At 43.7% G+C, this 24,445-nt stretch overlaps 1 protein-coding gene across 1 annotated transcript in view; it reads left to right on the plus strand.

Moving 5' to 3' along the window:
• SLC52A2 (solute carrier family 52 member 2) overlaps nt 1–24,445 on the plus strand; it is a 397,740-nt gene that overhangs the window by 264,092 nt on the left and 109,203 nt on the right. The window contains exon 3 of the mRNA XM_044067714.1: nt 20,020–20,881. Within this exon, the coding sequence (XP_043923649.1) occupies nt 20,020–20,881 (862 nt within the window). The remainder of the gene's footprint in view (nt 1–20,019; nt 20,882–24,445) is intronic.

The following is a 24,445-nucleotide window of genomic DNA, read 5'->3' on the forward strand; positions in this document are numbered from 1 at the left end:
AAACAAGGAGAAGGTCACTGTCAGCTGCCTGTTGGGTGCCAGGATCCGCCACATAACCCACGCACTCAGGTCACTCCACAACAAGTACAAATATGACTCTGTGATTGTCCATGTTGGTGTGAACGACCTGAGATGTACCTCCCTGGACTACATGAAAAGAGACATGGAAGAACTCTCTGATCTTGCAGCCCAGGCAGATATGACCCTAGCCCTGAGTAGCATCCTGCCATCACCCAGAACGATATTGCAGTACAAGGACAAAATGATTGACTTCAACAATTGGTTAAGCTTCTGGTGTCATTCTAAGGGGATCCAGTATCTGTCTGCCTGGGACGACATGGTCGACAGACCACGATGCTTTGCCAGAGATGGGCTGCACCTGTCACCCCTGGATTCCAGATACTGGCAAAGGCTCTTGCCGCCCCTATAGTGCCATTTTTAGGCAAGGTTCAAATGACAAATTCACCACCATAACAGGAACAGGCAAGCAAAAACTGAGGGTAATGCTACTCAATGCTAGAAGTCTAAATCTCAAAATGCACTCACTCGAGGCACTCCTTAAAATGGAGAACATCAATGTCTGTGCAGTGACTGAGACCTGGTTCTAGGCTCCAGAGAGAGCACCCCTGCATTACCAGGTTATAACTCATACCACACTTTTCAGCCATCTAACCTGGACTGGAACACCAAAGGCGAAGGTGTGTCCATATTCATTAAGGATATCCACACTTCCGGGCTAGTTGCTCAGCATAATGCATCCAAGGTTATCCATTTGCAACTAACTCTGGGCAAAACTGCAATCCAAATTGTAGCTTTCTACAGATCCCCCACCATGCCCCAGGATTCCCACTCCTCTTTTCTCGATATACTGGAAAATATTAGGGCTCAAGAAAACACTCTAATATTGGGCGATTTCAACTACCCCACCATTAACTGGGAAAACTACTTGTGTACCAACTCCTTCGCTCAGCGCTTTCTGGAATTCATAAATTTCAGTGCCCTGAATCAACTTATCCACACCCCTACCAGGGGCAACAATATCCTAGACCTAGTCATTATCAACATAAGTGACCGGTGTTCCACACCTGAAATCAACTCGTTGGTCAGATCCGACCATAAGCTAATCACCCTAGATGTCCACATCCCGCCCCCACCCCCCATTAAGGAAACCACGGTAAAAAATTTCTCCAAAACCAACTTCATACTTTTTAAGACAGAAGTGGTGAACTTCATGACACCCATGCAGATGGACAATACAGTTATGACTGCTGAATCCTACACAAATGCACTTTATAAGCACTTACACGAGTGCATGGATCATGTTATCCCTAACAGAACAAAGATGCTATCCTCCAAAAAAAGGAAGCCAATCTGGTGGTCCCCTGCCATATACAAGCTCTACAACAGAAGGAAGAAATTGTTGCAAAAGAGAGTAAAATCCCATGAGTGGAGGAGCTCCCTGGTCAGCCTCAGCAAGAAGCTGAGATCCCTTATAAGATCCTCCAAAGCTAGCTCTGAAAACAAGATTGCTACTGATTCTAAATACAACCACAAAGTATTCTATAGCTATGTCAAGAATCTCAATGGCAATACCCAGATCTGCTCTGAGTTATAGCACAATGGCACAAAAATTACAGACCCAACTGATGTTGCCAACATCCTGGCAGATAAGTTCAGTGCTAACTTTACACCTTCTCACTCCCTAAAGGGCCCATATCAGTACAGGAAGAATGCAGAGTCCCTGTAATCACAACTTCACAGGTAAAAGCAGCACGCTCTAAAGCCAAAAACATAGCATCCATGGACCGGACTACATCCCAGGCTGCGTTTTACACGAACTTCAGAATGAACTGGCTCCCCACCTAAGCACCATGTTCAATCATAGCCTCATGTCAGGCTTTGTACCCACTGAATGGCGTAACAGTTATCCCACTCCACAAAGGGGAGCCACCACAGATCCTGGGAACTATCACCCTATTAGCCTGACGAGCCTCGTCTAGAAGGCCATGGAACGTATCATCATGGAATTCATAAACAAAGATATTGGTAACATCCAAACTCTGGACCCCACCCAGTTCGGGTTTGTGAAAGGCAGAGCTTGCCTTCTGAACCTGGTCGACTTCTTTGAGGCAGTCACCAAAGCCGTAGATGAGGGTAAGGTAATTCACACAGCCTATCTTGACCTCGCCAAGGCTTTCGACACCATCCCCCATTCTGGAATTATAGCTAAACTCACTAAACTAGGTATAAATCCCGATGCCACAAGATGGGTTGCTAACTGGCTCACTGACAGAACCCACACTGTAAAAGTTGCAGACTCCAAATCTGACTTCAAACCAGTGACAAATGGAGTACCACGGGGTTCAGTCCTGGGACCTCTCCTGTTGGGTATCTATCTCTCTGAAGTACAGGCTAACACAGAAGGCCTCTGGCTAATGAAGTTTGCAGATGACTGCAAACTAGGAACTGTAGTCAAGTCCCCAAATGATGTGGACATCCTACAGAAGGGCCTTGAGACAGATGCCTGGTGTCAGCGCCATGACCTCAAGCTCAGTGCCAAAAAGTGCATTGTTATCCCCTTTGGTAAAAACTCTATACCCATGAACTACCACATAGGCGGCAGTCTTCTTAACTCCGAATGTGTGATGAGACCTTGGGACCCAGGTGGACAGTAGTCTCTCCTTTGATAATCACATTGCCACAGTAGTCAGGAAATCCTTCTACATAGCACACCTCATCAAAAAAGGCTTCTCATCCAGGAAAAAAGTGGTCATTGTTCCCCTCTACTCGACACTCATTAGACCCATTATAGAGTACAACTCCCCTTTTGGCATGTACCTCACAAGACATCTGCAGCAGCTGGAAAGGCCACAGAACTACCTCACAAAGAGAATTACTGGCCTCAAACAGATGCCCTACACTGATTGTCTCAAAAAACTCCAGCTTTACTCTGTAGCATATCACCTACTCCAAGGTGATCTCTGCCTAACATATAAAGCTATGTCAAACCCAGAGCTGTTGGACATGCTACACCTAAAGAAATCCCAATCCCTCCAAGCTACATGCTCTAAGGACCTAAGCCTTGTCACCACAATAAACAGGACTTGCTGGAGGGATAGATTCCTGTCCCAGAGACTTCTCATACTCTGGAACAAGCTACCCATCTATGTCAAGCAAAGTTCCTCATTAACACTCTTCAAGAAAAATCTTGATGAGTGGATGGGAAATAGGAAATACGCCCCAGGGATCACATCTGTGGCTCTGCTCGACAGGGGCACAGGAAATTAACTTTCTTGGGTTGGCGTAAACCAGGTACCTTTGTTGACTAGGCTTACTTTAGGCCCTTGGGCCAATAGCCTAGTACCTACCTATGAACCTATATACCTCTATTTACTATGTTCTTTACTATGTAATGTTGTAATTTTTCTGGAATTTTGCTCCCTGGGCCTCCACTAAAAAATGGGTAGTTTACTGCCTAGTCAGGCTAGCCAGGTGAGCAACTGCTATAAATAAATAAGTATAATAAAAGAGAATATCACAATTACAGGCCCTGTCTTCAGCTTTTCTTTGCTTAGTTTTCCATAACAACAGGGTGTCCCCAAGTACAGAACCCATCCTTTGTTCTAAGGTGGCACCTGAAATTAACTTGAATCGTTTAGTACAAGTGTTCATACAAAATTTATTTAAGTTGCCTCAATGCTTACAATGCTTTGGGTATCGCAACACTTGTGGTATATAGAAATTTAACTGAATAAGTATAAATGATCTTTTTATAAGAAATGTAATTGGGTGAATAATGTGTGATGCGGCCCTCAGTAAAATATTTACACTTCAATAGCATTGTTTCTGATGGACAGACTATGAAATCCATCTGAGATAACCGCTATCTTTTTAGTTCGAGTTCCATGGTAAACATGCTTCTGTTTATAACCATAGCACTGCCCTTTTGTGTTATGCAGACACAGTGTTTCTTTTCCTTGACTCCATTTGCTCCTCCTCTTCCTCCTCTACAGCCAGCAAGCTGTCAAAGTAGACTGTAGCTACAGATCCCATTAATTCTGTCTCTTTTACCACTCAGAATAATGGAAGTGACAATTTCCTTAATTTATAAATTGCAGCTTCAGCTTTTGCAAATATCAGCACTTCTTATCTGAAAAACTCAACCTAAATTTGTTTGCCTCTTGCACTATTTGGTAGTATTCGTAAACTGTAGCCTGCGTTGAACAGTTGCATCCATGTAATCATGATACACCTATACCACTTAACCTACTATTGTAAATTTACTTCCTAGTTGCTGTAGCTGCTAATGCCTCCTAATGTCCTTCCATGTCCTTGTTGCAGTATTCCTTACATTAGTGATCCCCAGCCAAGGGAAGCCAGACATCAGGCCAGTATACCAAATCCTTAGGTTGTAATAGGGATATCTTATGTCACACATATGCTCCACTCGTACAGCTTAGAGCATAAATGGATGTACCTACCTCAAAAAGTTTTTGCCGCCAGTCCAAATGCCATCTCTGTCAGTCTGAACACTCTTTCATCTGCTGGTTGCCAAGCTGTTTTCAGATAAGTGCCCTGTTGGGGCTTATCTTCTTATCCTATTTTTGTTATTGTTGTTGGATTATATGTCATCCAGAAAGGGGAAATTCCATTGTGGGAGACTTATTCCCCATAAGGACTGACAGAAGCAGTGTTTGTTTTGCTTAGGTGCTTGTCATTACCATACATCTTGTCCTGTTTGTCAAGCATTTGTCCCTAAAACTTTGCATAGTCGTCTCTGCTCTTTGGCTATTTACCTAGAGAACCAGCATCTTAAATTGTTGGCTTTGGGTACAGTGCCACAATTCTCCCAGCCTGAGGGTCAGCAGTCCACAAAGAAGGTGGTGAAGAAATTTGGTCAGATATTTCTGCTGTACCTCTTCCACCAGACGTCTCTCTTGAGGCTGGTGAAAGCCTGGAGGATCGCCTGGTTCTTCATTCGGATTCCCCTGCTGCGACTGCTTCCAAAGCAGGCATGAATCCAGCTTCTTGCAAGTCATTGGAGGCTCTGTAGACTTCCGTTTTGGATGTTCAGGGGAACTGCAGCTGATTTATATCCGAAGGGCATAGGGGTGTTCTGTAGATTCTTGTTAGGGAGGAGATTCCCACTGTAATGATTGAATGTCGGCAGGGGTCCAAACTGCCAAAGATGTTTAGGGCTGATATCCCTTTGAAAAAGAAGCAGAAAACTAAGCATATATCTTCTGCTGCTAAGGATCCTCAGTGTGAATGGCAGAATTTCACACAGGGCCTGTTTACTGCTCTTATGGCTTTGAAGCCCCCTCACGGGAGATTCTGTTTTAGACTTCCCCCCTTGATCTTTTACTGCCCTTAAGAGGCCTAGGGAGCAGGATTCTTCTGATAAGAAAGTAGATAATGATGAAGAATCGTCGACCTATTCCTCCCAGATTCCCTCTCCCTTGGGTTAGAGGACTCTATTAGTCCATATTCTCCTTTTGAGATTTCCTTTGGGGATACTGTTTCTAGTATGGTGGAGTTTTTCAAATGGGATTGTACCCAGGTTTCTGATGTTCAGAAGAGGTATTATGACCTCCTTCAAATGGAGTCTAAGCCCTCTGCCATCCCTCCTGTTCTTGCTGCCTTGTTAGGCACTTTTTCCACAACTTCTCAGGCCCCTGATTCCCAGCTCCATGCTCCTAAAAAAATAGTAGGTTTTATAAGGTGCCTGATGGTTGTAAATCCCTTTACAAGTGTCCTTCTGCTGACCCTTTTGTGAGTTCTTTTTCTTCTTATAAGCCCTCCAAGCTTTTACCTTCCAATAATCGGTGTCCCTGTGACAAAGGCAGCAGAACCATGGAAAGATTTAGTGAGAAGGTGTGCACTGCTGCTACTCTGACATTTAGGGCTGTGAATTACAGACCCATATGACCAGGTATGTTTTGGGCCTTCTCTCTCAGGCGTTTCAAGTTGTTTCAGACTTGTCTGATTCTAAGGGGGAGGCTTTGGCCCTCTCTTTGTTGGGAGTCCTCTTCTCAAATAGTTAAATGTTCCATTAAATGTAGTTATGATGCCTCCTCTAGAGCTGCTGCTATTGGTTCTGTGTTGGGGAGATGTTCCTGGCTTTGCCTTCAGCCTCTGCCTGTTGATATAAATGCCAAGCTGATGGATGCTCCTCTTGACAATAAAAATCTGTTTTGTTCTGCAGCTGCTGAGTTTTTTAAGTCTCTTCAGGAAAAGGGTAAGGCTATGCAGGATTTAATTAAAACATGTTTTTGTTTCCCCTTTTCCCAAATTTCAGAGAAATTATCCTACCAAATCTTGTATTCAAACACACTGTAGATCTAGCTCCTCAGCGAACTGGCCTTCAAGGAGTTAATAATTACCAATTATTCCCACTCTTAAATATTCACATCAATTAAAATAATAAATAATTGAATTAAAAAACAGCCAGTCCATTCACTCATTTAATAATATTATTATAATAACTTCCAGTTGCAATCTACATTCAAACCAGCAGGTGTCAGAATTCCACACTTTAAAATAAACAGTTTCTTTATGTAACAATTTACTTTTTAAATCTGATTTGCTTTGTACTTTTACTTTCTCTACATTTATACATTCAGACCCCAAACTGTGGGCAGCAAAGTAAAAGGAGGTGGAGTTGCAGTATATATAAAAGACCTACACTCCTCCAAGCCATACCTATCAACCCGGAAACATCAAAAGTCTGGGCAAAGGCCCATGAAAAATAGGTACAAATCTGTATGCTGATTAACATAACATTTGCATACATAATTATGTAACCCCATCCACTCCGGTGGAATTGTGGGGTATCAACTTTCAAACACAAACTGAAGAACAGACAACCAAAATATTGCCCCAGAGTGCCCCTGCAGCTATTCCATTGTCCCATCACTTAGCTATTTCGCCCCATTTACCATAAACACTGTAATGTGCATACTGCTTTACTTCTACAGTGATTATTTGGATTTCATTTAAAACTTTTTTATTTTACATTTTATATCACAAACACTAATAGACATCTGCTAAACAAAGCAATAGTCTCACAGTGAAAATAGACTTAGCAATTTCTCTGCCTTTGAAACTCACATTCAGCATCTGGCCAGTGGTGGATAAAGATTATCTTTGGGCTGTTTTCAAATCATAGGCCCCTTGTACACGAAACATACATAGTTCTTTGATACCCCTTCCTGACTGTATTAAATTAAATTTCTTGTATAATACAGCACACTTGTTAGAGCATGTTTTAAATTTATTGTTTTGAACATTTTTCCAGTAAGCAATGAAACAAAATGCATGAACCACCTTCTTCTTCTTTCGGCTGCTCCCGTTAGGGGTCGCCACAGCTGATTATCTGTTTCCATTTCTTCCTGTCCTCTGCATCTTGCCCTGTCAGACCAACCACCTGCATGCCCTCTCTCACCACATCCAAAAACCTTATCTTAGGCCTTCCTCTTTTCCTGTTACCTGGCAGCTTCATCCTTAGCATCTTTTTCCCAATATACTCTGCATCCCTTCTCAGCACATGTCCAAACCAAAGTAATTTTGCCTCTCTGGCTTTATCTCCAAACCTTCCAACCTGGGCTAACCCTCTAATATACTTATTCCTAATCCTGTCCACCCTCGTCACACCAAGTGCAAATCTTAACACCTTTAACTCTGCCACTTCCAGCTCTGACTCCTGCCTTTTTGTCAATGCTACTGTCTCCAATCCATATAACATAGCTGGTCTCACTACCCTCTTGTAGACCTTCCCTTTCCCTCTTACATCTGTCACAAATCACTCCTGACACTCTTCTCCACCGACTCCATCCTACCTGTACTCTCTTCTTCACCTCTCTTCCACACTCGTCATTACTCTGAACTGTTGATCCCAAGTATTTAAACTCATCCACCTTCGCCACCTCTACTCCCTGCAGCCTCACCATTCCTCTATCCTCCCTGTCATTCACACACACATATTCTGAGTTAGTCCTGCTGACCTTCATTCCTCTTCTCTCTAGTGCATATATCCATCTCTCCAGGGTCTCCTCCACCTGTTCCCTACTCTCACTACAGATCACAATGTCATCTGCAAACATCATAGTCCACGGGGACTCCTGTCTGATCTCATCTGTCAAACTGTCCATCACCATTGCAAGTAAGAAAGGGCTCAGAGCTGATCCTTGATGTAATCCCACCTCCACCTAAAATGCATTACAAAATGCATGAACCATTAATGACAAAACTGCCCAGTTCAGAACATTTCTATCGTGAAAGTCTACTCAAATGCCTACAGTCCACCAGTATCAGTAAATATGCACAATCTCTGCAGAAGTAAAAGTCATCTAAATAATTCCACATTAAAGAGATCTGTAACTATTGAAGAGGATGCTGCTAGCAAACTATCTACAAGTAAACTGCCCTTGAAGAATAAATTGCCCATGTTGCATTAAAAAATGATAAGCTAGTAATATTTCAATAAGGAATGGATGGCAAACTGATAACAGGTTCATAGTTACTAGGTATCTCCACCAAAGGAGGACATTCTCAGGACTGCAGCATCCACCCCTTTAAAAGTACAACACAGTACAGTATAAGCAATCCATCTACATACTGTTTGACACTAAAGCCTTTGATACTGTTCCCCACTCAGGTATAATAGATAAACTCTGTCAACTAGGCATCAAGCTATATGTTACCAAATGGGTAGCAAACTGTCTTACTGATAGAACCCACTTAGTCAAAATAGGGGAAGCCACCTCAAGCAGTAGACCCGTAACAAGAGGTGTACTTCAGGGTTCAGTCTTGGGGTGTCTGTTATTTGGGATACACTTTTCTGAGGTGCAGGCCAAAACCAGTGGGCTATGGCTGACAAAGTTTGCAGATGACTGCAAGCTGGGTGCTGTCATCAATTCCCCTAGTGATGTGCACATCCTCCAAGAGTGTTTCACCCAAACAAATGACTGGTGCCAGAAACGTATTTTCAAACCAAATGCCAAAAAATGCATCATCATACCCTTTGGGGAGAGTGATGTCCCCACAAGTGATCACATTGATAATAAGGTACTAAGCACGCAATCAGTCATGAGGGACTTTGGCACCAAGGTTGATAGCAAACTTACTTTTGACCACCATATTGCCTCTGTTGTAAAGAAAGCTTTCTACGTGGCCCACCTCATTAGTAAGGGTATCTCTTTCATGGACAAAGGTGGTCATAACATCCCTGTATTCTTCCCATATAAGACCCATTATTGAGTACAATGCCCCTTTCAGCATGTACCTCCCAAAGCACATGCAGCAGCTGGAGAGACCACAGAGGTTCCCCACCAGGAGAATCCAGGGCCTCAAACATCTACCCTACACAGAAAGGCTAAAGGGCATGTCCCTCTACTCAGTCTCCTACAGACTCCTCAGAGTTGACCTCTGTCTGGCATACAAAGAATTCTCAGACCCCACCTTGATGGGACTGCTGCATCTCCTCAAGTCGAGCACCGTTCGAGTAACCTGCACGTGCAACCTCATCTTGGTCTCTGACATCAATAGCACTTGTTGGCAGGACAGATTTGTATCCCAGAGACTCCCCCTTTTGTGGAATAGACTCCCTCTCCACGTAAAACAGAGTACCTCATTAATCCTTTTTAAGCACAACCTGGATAACTGGATGGGGAACAGAAAATACACCCCTGGGATTCCACCTGTGTCCCTGCTGGACAGTGGCATAGGTTGCTGACTTGTTGGAACATGGGCTAAATTCTTGGCTAGGCTTGTAAGGGCTTCAGAGCCAATAGCCTAGTAACTTCCTATGATCCTGTGATCCTATGTCGGATTTACTTTTTAATTATCACAAATAAAACTTTAATCTTGTGACATTTGATTGTACAGGAGAGACAGACAGCCTTATCACACACTGTGAAATTCTTCCAGAGGGTGAATTTTGTCAAGCAGTGTTTGAGTAGAACTAATTTTATTTTCTCATTGATGTCTTTGTATGTGTAATCTTTACATGTAGGAGTGTACTGGTGTAGTGAGCAACTAAAACAAATGTGGCCTTATATATGGGCAGCCCGTTTCATAATTTTTTTTTTTTGTGTTGGCTTTAGGTCCTGCATTTTCTGTTTCAAACCTTGACATGACAGACTCTAAAATAATTGAAATGGTTGTGAATGAACTATTATGTCCTTGGGCTGTTCAGTAAGACAGACTTCTAGAAATAGACTGTATTTACCTCGTTCTGTACTGTTTGAGTGCGTCTGTTGCCATGTTGTAGGCTACACACTCAAGTGTGATAGCCATTTCTGTGCATTTAAAGTGTTTTTTTGATTGTATCTGCTTTGTTTTCTGAAAAAAACAAAAAAAAATACTTGTTTTCCCACCTTTCTAAGCTAGTATAGTCCAGTTTTCAGGTTAGTGCTGAATTCAGGGCTGTGTTGTTGGTTTCTGTGTTTGCCCATACCTTTCTTGGATAGAAGAAAGTTTTTCTGTTCACTGTGAGAAAGGGAGCTTTGAGCAGCCTATCAGTCCCTGGAGGAGTGGTTTCGGCCCAGAAATTAGAAGTTTATTGGCCATTTTGGGCAAATTTCTCTCTCTTTCATTTCCCTGTTATAAATCCCCCATTTGTGTGGTTCTGCATGCCGGGTAGCTAGGGTATAAGTATTCCCGGCTCCACAAAGTCTACTCTTCAATTTTTCCCTTGGAACTAGACAAACTTTCAACTTAAGCACTCAAACCATTCACTTCTCTTCCCGGCACTTGCTCAAAACTCATAGCAAGGACTTATAAACCCTAGCACTAGACCCCCCTACACTGTAGAGAAGAACAAGGCTCTCTATTCGACCTTAACTGCCAGTCAGTAAAACAGTTCACTGTACCTATCCAGGTATGTCCAAAGGGCAATTTCAGGTGTACTCTCCAATCCAACTGGTGAATCTGGGCATTTTGAGGCAATGTTACAATTGCCTCATGTACACAGACAACCCTCTCCTCCTTCCACCAAACACTAATACATGTGAGAGATGCAATTATACAGCCAAACTGGAGGCTAAGCTCTCTCAACCCAAGACTGGACCAGGCAATCAAGAGGAGAAGGGAATTACTTGCATCACACTACCAGTCTCACATAGACCATGAAACCAGCACCGGCAAAAAACACACATAAGTACATGAAAACATACTCAGAGGCTCTAAATAAAAATTTGCAAAAGCAACAGAGACCTCCAAAGCAGACATCCAAGCAACCTCCACCCTCCAACACAAACCATGAAACACATACTTCACAAAACCAGTGTGCCACACAATCACAGCCCTTAAGGCAAAGTAACATACCCAACACACTAGTAATAGGTGACTCTATAGTCAGGCACACTGACGTCCCACTCACTAAGCTGAACAAGGAGAAGGTTACTGTTAGCTGCCTGTCTGGTGCCAGGATCCGCCACATAACACAAACGCTCAGGTCACTCCAGAACAAGTACAAATATGACTGTCATTGTCCATGTTGGTGTGAATGACCTGAGCCATACCTCCCTGGACTACATGAAAAGAGACATTGAAGAGCTCTCTGATCACGTAGCCCAGGCCGGTATGAACCTGAGTAGCATCCTGCCCTCACCAAGAATGATACAACGGTATAGAGAAAAAATTATCAATTTCAATAATTGGCTAAGCTTCTGGTGTCATTCAAAGGGGATGCAGTGTCTGTCAGCCTGGGATGACATGCTCGACAAGCCATTGGCTTGCACCTTTCACCCTTAGGCTTTCGAATACTGGCCAAGGCTCTTGCCACCCCCATAGTGCCTTTTTTAGGCAAGGCTCAAAAGACAAACCCACCGCCGTAAATGGCACAAGTAACAAAAAACTGAGGGTAATGCTACTCCATGCCAGAAGTCTAAACCTCAAAATGTACACACTCGAGGCACTCCTCAGTATGGAGAAAATCGATAAATGTGCAGTAACAGAAACCTGGTTTACGGCTCCAGAGAGCACCCCAGCAGTACTAGGCTACAACTCATACCATACATTTCGGCCACGAAACCAGGACCAAAATACAAAAGGCGGGGGAGTATCCATATTCATCAAGGATACCCACACCTCCAGGTTAGTGGCACAGCACGATGCTTCAGAGATCATCCACGTGCAACTAACAATGGGCAAAACTGCTATTCATATTATAGCTTGCCACCCACCATGTCCCAGGATCCCCACTCCGCATTCCTGAAAACACTGGGAAACATAAAGGTCCTACCAAACATCCTGATATTGGGTGATTTCAATTACCCAAACATTAACTGGGAGAACTACTCAAGTACAAACTCCCTTGCTCAACATGTCCTAGAATTTATAAACTCAAACACCCTGGATCAACTGGTCAACACCCCCACCAGAGGTGACAACATATTGGACCTGGTTATCACCAACATGGGCAACCGGTGTTCCACACCAGATGTCAACCCCTCGCTGGTTTGATCTGACCATAAAATAATCACTCTGGATATCCACATTCCGCCACCACCCCCGTTCAAAGAAACCACCGTGAAAAACTTTCCAAAAGCAAACTTCACGTTAATTAAGACCAAGTTGGGAAGTTTCAAAGCCTCCATGCTAAAGGATAACGCTGTCCAAGCTGTAAAATCCTTTACTAATGCACTCTACGGGCACCTACAAGAATGCATGGATCGTGCTATCCCAGACAAAACCAAGACTCACTCCTCCAAGAAAAGGAAACCATTCTGATTGACCCCTGCCATAAACAAGCTATACAATAGAAGGAGGAAACTAGTACAGAAAAAGAGTAAAATCCCAAGAAGGGAAGACATCCCTGATCGGTATCAGCAAGAAACTATGTTCCCTCATAAAATCATCCAAGGCTAGCTTCGAAAGAAAAATTGCCATGGATTCCAAAGATAACCACAAGGCATTATTTAGCTATGTCAAGAATCTAAGTGCTAATTCTCAGATCTGCTCAGAGTTCATGCAGAATTGCACAAAATACACTGAACCGACCGATATAGCCAACATCCTGGCAGACAGGTTCAATGCAAACTTCACCCCCCTCTCACCCCCAAAAGGGACCATAACTATACCAGAAGAATGTAGTGCCCCTGAAATCACAGACACTCAGGTTAAAACAGCCCTCTCCAAAGCTAAAAACACAGCATCAGTGGGACTGGACATTGCCCCAGGCTGCGTCCTCCATGAGCTCAAAGATGAACTAACCCCTCACCTAAACACACTGTTTAAACTCAGCCTCTCCACAGGCTACATGCCCACAGAGTGGCGCACAGCAACAATTACTCCACTCCACAACGGTGGAGCCACAATGGACCATGGGAACTATCGCCCTATAAGCCTGACTAGCTTGGTCTGCTAAGCTATGTAGTGCATCATCATGGATCTCATTAACAGAAACATTGTAAACCTTCAAACACTGGACCCTACCCAGTTCGGCTTTGTTAAGGGCAGATCATGCCTCCTAAACCTGGTGGACTTCTTTGACACAGTTACCAAGGCTATATACGAGGGAAAGGTGGTCCACACAGCCTACCTAGACCTCGCAAAGGCTTTCAACACCATTCCCCACTCAGGTATTCTAGACAAGCTCCCCAGCCTGAACATAAAAGCCTACATCATGAGATGGGTTGCCAACTGGCTCACGAAAAGAACCCACATGGTAATAGTTGCTGGTGCTAGGTCTGACTCTAAATCGGTTACAAGTGGCATTCCCCAGGGCTCAGTCCTAGGACCCCTCCTGTTCGGCCTATACTTCTCAAAGGTACAGGCAAGCACAGGAGGACTATGGTTGACCAAGTTTGCAGACGACTGCAAACTAGGGGCTATAACTGACTCTCTGGCTGACACAGACATCCTCCAAAAGGGTCTCACTGAGACAGATACCTAGTGTCAAAACCATGGCCTCAATCTAAATGCCAAAAAGTGCATAGTCATCCCCTTTGGAAAAAACAAAGTACCCACAAACTACCACATAGGTGGTAGCCCATTAAATACGGAAGACGTAATAAGGGATCTGGGGACCAAAGTAGATAGTAACCTCTCCTGTGATAATCACATTGCCATAGTGGTTATAAAATCCTTCTATATGGCTCACCTAATCACAAAAGGGTTTGCATCCAGATCGAAAGAGGTCATTGGGCCCCTCTGCACATCACTCATCAGACACATCATAGAGAACAATGCCCTATTTGGGATGTATCTTACAAGACACCTGCAACAACTGGAAAGATCACAGAAGTACCTCACCAAGAGGATCACTGGCCTCAAGCAGATGCCCTATGCAGCTCAACTGAAGAAACTCCAACTGTACTCTGTTTCATACCACCTACTCAGAGGTGATCTCTGCCTGACATACAAGGCCATGTCCACCCCAGAATTGATGGACATGCTCCACCTAAAGAAAACCATATCTCCTCGAGCCACACGCTCCAGGGATCTAAACCTCACCACAACAATAAATAGGATGTGCTGGAGGGATAGATTCCTGTCCCAGAGACTTCCCATGCTCTGGAACAAGATTCCAATCTACATTAGGCAGAGCTCTTTGCTAACCCTCTTCAAGAGAAACCTTGACGAGTGGATGGGAAGCAGAAAGTTTACCCCAGGGATCACTTAAATGGCTCTGCTGGACAGAGGCACAGGGAACTAATCTAAGGGGACAGTGAAAGCCGACACATTCTGGCTAGGCTTATAAATGCCTCCGGGCAGATAGCCTCGTACCTACCTGTGAACCTATGTGAATGATTTTTGTATTTTGCTTTCTTCTGTTATTTTTGTTTTTGAGAGATACCTTGGAATTGCCACAAACTGTTGGTTAACTAGTATACATAATTGACTAAAATGTCTGCAAAGACGTTCATGGTTGCATTTTCATTTTATGTAGATCATGCAGCTTTGTAATGTAAGCATTTGTATCTTTGTATGAGATTGTCCCAAGCTGAGATTAAATGTAAAAGGATGCAACAAAAAAGTTGCCTTGATTGTGTCAGTAGTAGAGAAAATTTAAACAAAGTTTTAGACCCTCTGGTCTTAAGCACCTTCTATCAGCAAGCCATTGATATGTTTTATGTAGACTGACTGCCATCAAAGTTAATGTATTGTCAGCTTTTTTATGAAGAAATAGTTTCTGTTGCTTTAGATTTAATTCCAGTATAGTGTACTAAAAAACTGCAAATGTGAACAACACTAATGTATCTGAAGTCTTGACTGATGGGTAGTATTTCATTCCTTTTATGCACTGAGCAGTTTTTGTTATTAAAATTCATCTTCCAGTTCCAGCTATCCTGCTTAATATGAGGACGTTTCTATTGTTATTGTTTGTGTGTGTGTGTGTGTGTGTGTGTGTGTGTGTGTGTGTGTGTGTGTGTGTGTGTGTCTGTGTGTGTGTGTGTATGTGTGTATTTGTCTTTGAGGACAGTATCGATACTGTCCAAGCTACTATACCTGTGCCGTTTCAGTAGTGTGGGCTTTTTTATTTTTCCAGTAAAATGAGTCCCTTGACGTTTTGGTTACTAGCTATGTCACAATGACAGGAATTTACTATATCTGCACTACAGGACTGGCTTGCACAGTGGTTTTCATTCCTGCACTTCAACTCATACATTCCCTTCCAAGGATGAGACATAGACATCCCAAGACTCAGCAAAAGCACTATGAGCCATCCTTTCTTGTCCAAGGAGCCGTTTCACCAAGTTTGTTCTCTTGAAAGATGAGAACTGGGTGTGTGGGAGCAGGACAGATAGTGGTCCCATAGTTTACCTGTCCATGGCTTAACCCTCTCCCCTGTAGGTGACTTTGTGAACTCTATAGTGGGTGCTGGGTTAGAGAAAGACATGCATGCTTCCACATAATCACACAAAAACATACTCGGAGGCTCTAAATAAAGATCTGCCTAAGCAGCAGAGACCTCCAAAGCAGACACCCAAGCAACCGCTACACCAAAACAAAACACGTGCAACACATATCTCACAAAGCCAGTGTGCTGAACAGTCACAGCCCTTAAGGCTAAACAACACACCTGATACACTTGTAATAGGTGACTCTATCGTCAGGCACACTGACGTCCTGCTCACCAGGCTGAACAAGGAGAAGGTCACGGTGAGCAGCCTGTCTGGCGCTAGGATCCGCCACATAACACAAGCACTCAGGTCACTCCACGGCAAGTACAAATATGACTCGGTCATTGTCCATGCTGGTGTGAATGACCTGAGACATACCTCCCTGGACTACATGAAAAGAGACATAGAGGAGCTCTCTGAGCATGTAGCCCAGGCTGGTATGACCCTGACCTTGAGTAGCATCTTACCCTCACCAAGAATGATGCCACAATATGAAGACAAGATGATCAATTTCAACAATTGGCTTAAGTATTGGTGTCATTCAAAGGGGATCCAATGCCTGTCAGCGTGGGATGATATGCACGACAAACCACGATGCTTTGCTAGGGACGGCTTGCACCTGTCACCCCTGGGCTTTCGGATATTGGCAAAGGCTCTTGCTACCCCCATAGTGCCTTTTTTAGGCAAGGCTCAAAAGACAAACCCACCTCCATAGGTATCACAAGGGATAAGAAACTAAGAGTAATGCTACTCAACGCTAGAAGTCTAAACCTCAAGATGCACGACTTCGAAACTCTCCTTAGCATGGAGAACATAGATATCTGTGCAGTAACAGAAACCTGGTTTAGGACTCCCGAGAGCACCCCAGCACTACCAGGTTATACCTCATACCATGCTTTTCGGCCCCAAAACTTGGACCGAACCACAAAAGGAGGGGGAGTATCAATATTCATCAAAGATACCCACATCTCCAGGTTGGTGGCAAAGCAGGAAGCATCAGAGACTATCCATGTGCAACTAACAGTGGGTAAAACTGCCTTCCAGTTTCTAGCCTGCTACAGACCACCCTCCCAAACCCAGGAACCCCACTCGGCCTTCCTGAGAACACTGGAAAATATGAAGGTCTCTCCGAACACCATTATATTGGGCGACTTCAACTACCCAAACATAGATTGGGAGCATTACTCTAGCTCCAACACCCTTGCCCAAAGGTTCCTAGAATTCATAAACTCAAATGCTATGGAACAACTTGTTACCACTCCCACAAGAGGGGAAACATACTGGACCTGATCATCACCAACATGGGGAATCTATGCTCCAGACCAGAAGTGTATCCCTCACTGGTAAGATCAGACCATAAACTGATCTCACTGGATATTCACATCCCGACCCCACCCCCTGCCCAGAAAACCACAGTGAAAAACTTCTCTAAAGCAAATTTCACACTCCTCAAAACCGAGGTAGAATCCTTCAAAGCCCTCGGGCCTGTGGAAAATATGGCCCAGACCGCAGAATCCTTTATAAATGCATTCTATGAACACCTTCAGGAATGCATGGATCATGCAATCCCAAATAAAACCAAGACCCAATCCTCCAAAGGCAGACGACCTGTCTGGTGGACCCCAGCCATAAACAAACTATACAATAGAAGGAGGAAGCTACTACATGATAGAGCAAAATCCCAAAAAGGGAAGGCATCTCTGATCAGTATTAGCAAAAAACTAAGGGCACTCATAAAATCGTCAAAGGCCAGCTTTGAGAGAAAAATTGCACAGGACACTAAAGATAATCACATGGCTTTCTTTAGTTATGTTAGGAACCTGGGTGGGAATTCACAGATATGCTCAGAATTAGTCCAAAATGTCAAAAAATACACGGATCCCACAGACATTGCCAACATCCTAGCTGACAGGTTCAGCGCAAACTTCTCCCCCCCTTCCCCACCAAAAGGGCAAATATCTATCCCAGCAGAGTGCTGCCCCCCCGACATCTCAGATGCTCAGGTGGGAGCCGCCCTCTCCAAAGCAAAAAACACAGCATCAATGGGACCAGACGGTGTCCCAGGCTGCGTCCTACATGAACTCCAAGAAGAGCTAAACCCAAACATAAAACTACTGTTCAATCTCAGCCTTACTACAGGATATGTACCCAAAGAGTGGCGTACAGCAACAGTGGTCCCTGTCCACAAAGGTGGTGCCTCAACGGACCCTGGAAACTATCGCCCCATAAGCCTGACTAGCTTGGTCTGCAAAGCTATGGAAAGGATCATTATGGACCTCATAAGTAAAGATATTGGGGACCTACAGACACTGGATCCTACCCAGTTTGGCTTTGTTAAGGGCAGATCCTGCCTCTTAAACCTGGTTGACTTCTTTGAAACAGTCACCAAGGCCATTGACGAAGGGAAGGTGGTCCACACAGCCTATCTGGACCTCGCAAAAGCCTTCGATACAATACCCCACTCGGGCATTATAGATAAGCTCTCACCAGCTTAAATATAATCCCCTATGTCACTAGATGGGTTGCAAACTGGCTCAAGGACAGAACCCACATGGTTAGAATTGCTGGAGCCATGTCAGACTCCAAACCAGTTACAAGTGGCATCCCACAAGGCTCAGTCCTGGGACCTCTCTTGTTTGGTATATATTTCTCGGAGGTACAGGCCAACACGGAAGGACTGCGGCTGACCAAGTTCGCAGATGACTGCAAACTGGGTGCCATAATCGACTCTCCAGCCGACACAAGCATCCTCCAAAAGGGCCTCATAGAAACAGACAACTGGTGCCAGAGCCATGGCCTCAAGCTAAACGCCAAAAAGTGTATAGTCATCCCCTTTGGCAAAAACAGTACCCACAAATTACCACATAGGTGGTAATCCATTAAGTACAGAAGAAGTCATTAGGGACCTGGGGACCCAAGTTGATAGCAATCTCTCATTTGACAACCACGTGGCCAAAGTGGTTAGAAAAACATTTTATATAGCCCACCTAATCATGAAGGGATTCACATCTAGATTAGGGGAGGTCATCGTGCCTCTTTACTCATCCCTCATCAGGCCCATAATAGAGTACAATGCCCCTTTTGGGATGTACCTTACCAAACACCTGCAGCAACTGGAAAGACCCCAAAAGTACCTCTCCAAGAGGATCAAAGGGCTCAAACAGATGCCTTATGCTGCCCGGTTAAAGAAACTCCAGCTGTACTCAGTGGCATACCGCCTGCTCAGAGGTGACCTGTGCCTGACGTATAAGGCCATGTCCAACCTGGAATTAAGAGACATGCTGCACCTCAAAAATTCCAAATCCCATCGAGCTACACGCTCGAGAGACTTGAACCTCAGCACTGAAATAAATAGGACATGCTGGAGGGACAGATTCATAACCCAGAGGCTCCCTTCACTATGGAATAAAATCCCAGCCCAGGTTAGGCAGAGTCCCTCATTGACTCTCTTCAAGAGGAATCTTGACGAGTGGATGGGAGATCATAGGCACAGTATACTAACCTCGAAAAAGGGCATAGCAAAATTAATTTAAAATGGGTGGCGAAAGCCAAACATACTCTGGCTAGGCTTCTAAATGCCCTAGGGCAGATAGCCTAGTATGAACCTATGAACCTATATCTACCTCCCAGATTTAGTGATACACTCACCACTGTAACAGTTCAAGCCTGACCAGCCTCTTTCATGTGTGATTACCCACCCACTGGTAGGTATCATAATTTGGCAGGCCTAGCTGCCTCCTCATCCCCCCAGGATGGGGAAATTGATGTTGGCTACTCAAGTCCATCCACCCCTGCCCAACCTCTCCAACACCAGCCACTAGTTGAACTCTGGTCACCTGACTTGCAGTCAGGGCTTCACCCCTTGACACCCTTGGTGCTGAACTTGAATCCTACTGTTTTTTTATGCATTCTGTTCCTGTACTCATGCCATGTATGAATAGTTATGTTCACGCAATAGTTCTTACCACTCACAGGGTACTGCTTGGGTGTGTATGTGGTGGGAGGGGGCATTTCTTTGCTTCATTCCATTTTAGCCGTTTGTAACATTATGTTCCAACTTGTGATCTGTTTTACTGCTTATGTTGCTGAAAAGATTTTACTTTCTAAGTCATTGAATGAACACTTTAGAAGTGCTGTATTTAAATAACTGTGTTCCTTCTGTTAATTTCAGGGTGGAACTTGCCTGCATTCCTCACAGTTCTCATTGCCCTGGGAAACATCGGTCCAGTTGCTGTTGCGCTCGCTCATAAGTTTGCTCCAGGAAAGCTTAACGAGCAGCTCTTCATTCATTCCATCCAAGCGACAGGTGCCGCCGCTGCTGCTTTCCTGGCTACTTTCTGGCAGTGGACTGTAGAGGTCGATGAGGTTTCACGAAGTGTGCCTTACATGGTGTTGGCATTTGTGCTGGGAACTGTCTGCTGTACATCCAATGTCACATTCCTGCCATATATGTACAGCTTTCCTCCTGTGTACATCAGAACCTTTTTTATTGGGCAAGGTTTGAGTGCGCTGTTTCCCTGTGTTGTGGCATTGGCTCAAGGGGTTGGAAAACTGGAATGCCGGAATAATACATTTGGGAATGCATCGGAGCCAGTGTACTTTGAAGAAAAATTCCCAGCTGATCATTACTTCTGGTTCCTTTTTTGTATGATGTCCATTTCTGCCATTTCATTCTTTGCTTTGGTTCATTGGCAGGCAAGGGAGACATCAGGCAATGCAGATATAAATTGTACAAATGAAACCGCCACCAAGGAGGAGTCTGACCCACTGAACAGTGGAACACCAGTGTCAAATGGAGAATTAGAAATCGCAAGGGGTCCACCAGATACACATTCCGCCTCCTTCTGGACACTAACCAACTGCTACCTCCTAGTGTTGCTTTTCCTGTCCAATGCACTCACTAATGGGGTGTTACCATCAGTACAAACCTATTCCTGTCTACCTTATGGAAGTATGACCTATCACCTTTCAGTGGTGTTAGGAAACATCTCTAATCCAGTGGCTTGCTTCATTGCCATGTTTATTTTGTGCAGGTAGGTGGCCACTACCCTTACCCTAATGGTGTGTCTTGCTAAAATTACATATTTCTGTACTGAAGTCGTCACCTGGTACCCAACCTGCTCTGTTCTCAGCTATGTATTCGTCAGTATCCACTAAATTTCCCATTCTGAATGGATGCACAAAACAGTAACAATCTGATCTGTTCATTTACCCATCCCATCAGACCAGGCTGAGGAAACTCCAAGAATAGATGTATGAGCATCCCAGCCTATCAGTAGGAAGAGCGCAGTTTTTTAAGTGTGGAATTCTCTCTTCACAGTGTTTGGTCTGCTATGATGTCTTTTAACATTTTAGGTTATGCGACACCAACTGTACGAGATGCTGGTGCTTAAAGCACCTTCTAATTCGATGTCCTCCAGGTTATAGAAATCTGCGAGTTCTTTACATAGAGTAGATAACACATATGGTAGTCCTGTAGTGGAAGCCATTTAGGAATTGCAGGTTCTGTTAGGAGTATTGCAGTCTGGTTAGCCAGGATTAGTCAGCACCTTATTAAAAGGGTGAGGGGACAAAAATGTTGATAAATGTGTGAACTCTGCTGTGAAATCTCCTGTGGGGCAGTCATGTTGCAGCAGTCTAATCACCTTCATTTAAAATTAAGGTATAAGATGTAAAATGGAATTATTTTTGAAAACTGTTGTCTCCGTAGCAGAAGTTCTAAACTTAGAATCGAGGATCAGTCTTTATTACCAAGGGTAAAATGCAGGTGTAAGTTGATAAGATCCTGAAGAAATAGTCTCTGAATTTGCCATGTCTGTAGCAGGTGGATGGAGGACAAAGGACTAAGCAGGTCTCCAGTATGATGGATGAGGCACTGAACAAGGTTTGGACAAAGAGAAGGAGGGATGGGTGGCACCCGGAGGAGAGTGTGAGGATGGCTAGGCCTGCAACAGGAGGCTAAGGAGTGATGACTCAGCAGGCCTGGTGGTGTGGGGTGAGGTACTATTTTGGCCTCAAACAAGAGGTGTGAGAGACTGAACAGGCCTTGATACTGCGGGGGGGGGTAGAATTGGCTGTGCCTCTGTGGGAATTTGAGGAGACTATCTTGAGATATTGAACTTAAAACATAATGCTAGTTAGGGTCACAGAGCTGTACTGTGATGCATAAATTTGTTGAGATATTCTGTCAAGACAATGAAAGGTCATCTGGACCTATATGAAGGAAAGTGGTAGAGTATCTTGGGAGAGAAAGAGAGATAAGAAAATTGGCTAGAGAATGACTGAAAAGAGAAGACTTATGACAGTAAGGCATGAGTGTTGAAGAAGCCAGGAGAGTGGCATATTGAATAGAGAGATGATAGCAATTGACATGACACCCGGACCCATGTAGGAAATGGAGAAATGGGATTGAATATGATGCGACTGAAAAGAAAAATAGTGATTATGAGCCCACAGTGGGAATTGGCACATGCCATGAAGAAGGTGGAACAGAATTAACTAGGCAGAATTAGGTTGTATGGAATAGCAGTGGGTGCCAATCAGGTACAGTGTCATAAAATACCCAGTTCTTTGGCAAGTGTTTATATGGTAGTGTTATAATTTTACTATGTTCATATACAGTGTTGTTCCTGATAAAGAACATATTGCTTCAGTTACTGCACCATCAGTCTGCATATTTTATATTTTACATCATAACGTTATTTCAGATGCTGTCTTGATAATCTAATGTATTCATTTTATAGGTTCATAGTAAATAAGCCTAACCAATAACCAGAGATTAAAATCAAACCTTGTACCTTGTGTCTGTGAGATTATGCCACCTTCCCCTTTAAATATTTGTAATCCCATAATCCAGATAGGTTCATGGGTGATTACTAGGTTAATGACTCGGAGGGCCATTTGAGCATAGCCATGCTTCCTAAGACTCAAACTCTGTACCTGTGGTAGCTTCAGTACTGTGCTACACAGCTGAGATGTATTTTTTTAAGATGCTTGTTGGTTCAGGTTTCCTTGTATGATGTTGCTGACATAGAATATCTAGTGTGACAAAATGAGAGTTAAAGCAACTAATGTTTTGCATCCTGGAATCCACAGCTTCAGTGGTGATCAGCTAGCAGCAACCAGAAGCTGCATGTATTGTGGTACACTGTGCTTCTAACAAAGTCAGAGTTTGAATGTACACCTCACTGAGGCTAGTCACACAGCTGATGTATGTGTGTTATTTATTAAGACACCTGTCATGACAAGGTGTCAGAACTAGAGAAACTTGTCTGCAGAAGTGAAAAAGACTGTGCTTCAATGGTCTCACAGGTTCATACTAGGCTATCTGCCCTGGGGCATTTATAAGCCTAGCCCGATTGTGTTTGGCTTACGCCACCCCTTGATTTGAGTATACTGTGCCCTTTTTAAAGTTTATAGGTTTTTTGAAATACAGATGTAGTTGAAACCATTAGGAATGTTTTCACTTCAAGGAATTGTAGAAAGAAATGGAAACTTTGGATCCAGAAATTCTCTTTCTTATTATGAGTAGATTTAACAGAAGCTAAAAAAAGTTGCAATGTGCTACATTCTTGCATATCAGTGGGAAAGAAGTAAGCCTTTAAGGTATTTATCTCTTGCTTTTACCTCCCTGCCTTACTTTACTCATGCATGCTAACCGTAACCTTGACATTGTACTTGCCCCTAACCATATTCATACATATTAACTTATGGAAACCTTGTTCTCTAACAGTACTACTACACAAGACACTTGGAGGTAAACACACACACACACACACACACACACACACACACACACACACACACACACACGCACACACGCACACACACACACACACACACACACACACACACACACACACACACCACTAAATGTATCCCCTTACCTAGTCCTTACTGTAAGCCTAGCCCACAAACACTCTTACATATTCCCGGGGGTACACACAGACACACACAACACACACACAGACACATATCACTTAATGTATATCCCCTTACATAGTCCCTACCGTAACCCGAACCAACACTAATACACATTCCCGGGGGTATGTGTGCACACACACACACACACACACACACACACACCACTAAATTAATCTCCTTACCTAGTCCTTACCATAACCCAAACCCACAAACACTCGTACACATTTCCAGGGATACGTGCATGTGCTCACACACACACGCACACACACCACTAAATGTATCCCCTTACCTAGTCCTTACTGTAACCCTAATCCACAAATACATTCCCATTCCAAACCATTTACTATGCAAACAACTATTCAGACTTCCTGCTTTTGAAATAAAATGCACTTGACAAGGGACAGAGTGCATTCAATATCTTTACTCACCCAAACACGCTATCGAACAGATTGCTATTCAACTCAGTAAAGAAGTATTCTAAGCCACAGTTGTAATAGATACGGAGCAGAAGTTCATCACCATACCCACAATGAAAATTGAGTATAATGGAAAATATCACTGTGGTAATAAATACTTTTTGGATATGCTGCCTGTATGTAAAACATCATATATCAGTCCCTCTTTGATTGTTCTATGAATCGTTTGGGTAGTAACCATTCTTGGCTTTATTAAAC

Source organism: Protopterus annectens, chromosome 3.part1 (assembly GCF_019279795.1).
Source record: "Protopterus annectens isolate FY-2018-M chromosome 3.part1, PAN1.0, whole genome shotgun sequence".
In the NCBI taxonomy this organism is placed as follows: Eukaryota; Metazoa; Chordata; order Ceratodontiformes; family Protopteridae; genus Protopterus; species Protopterus annectens.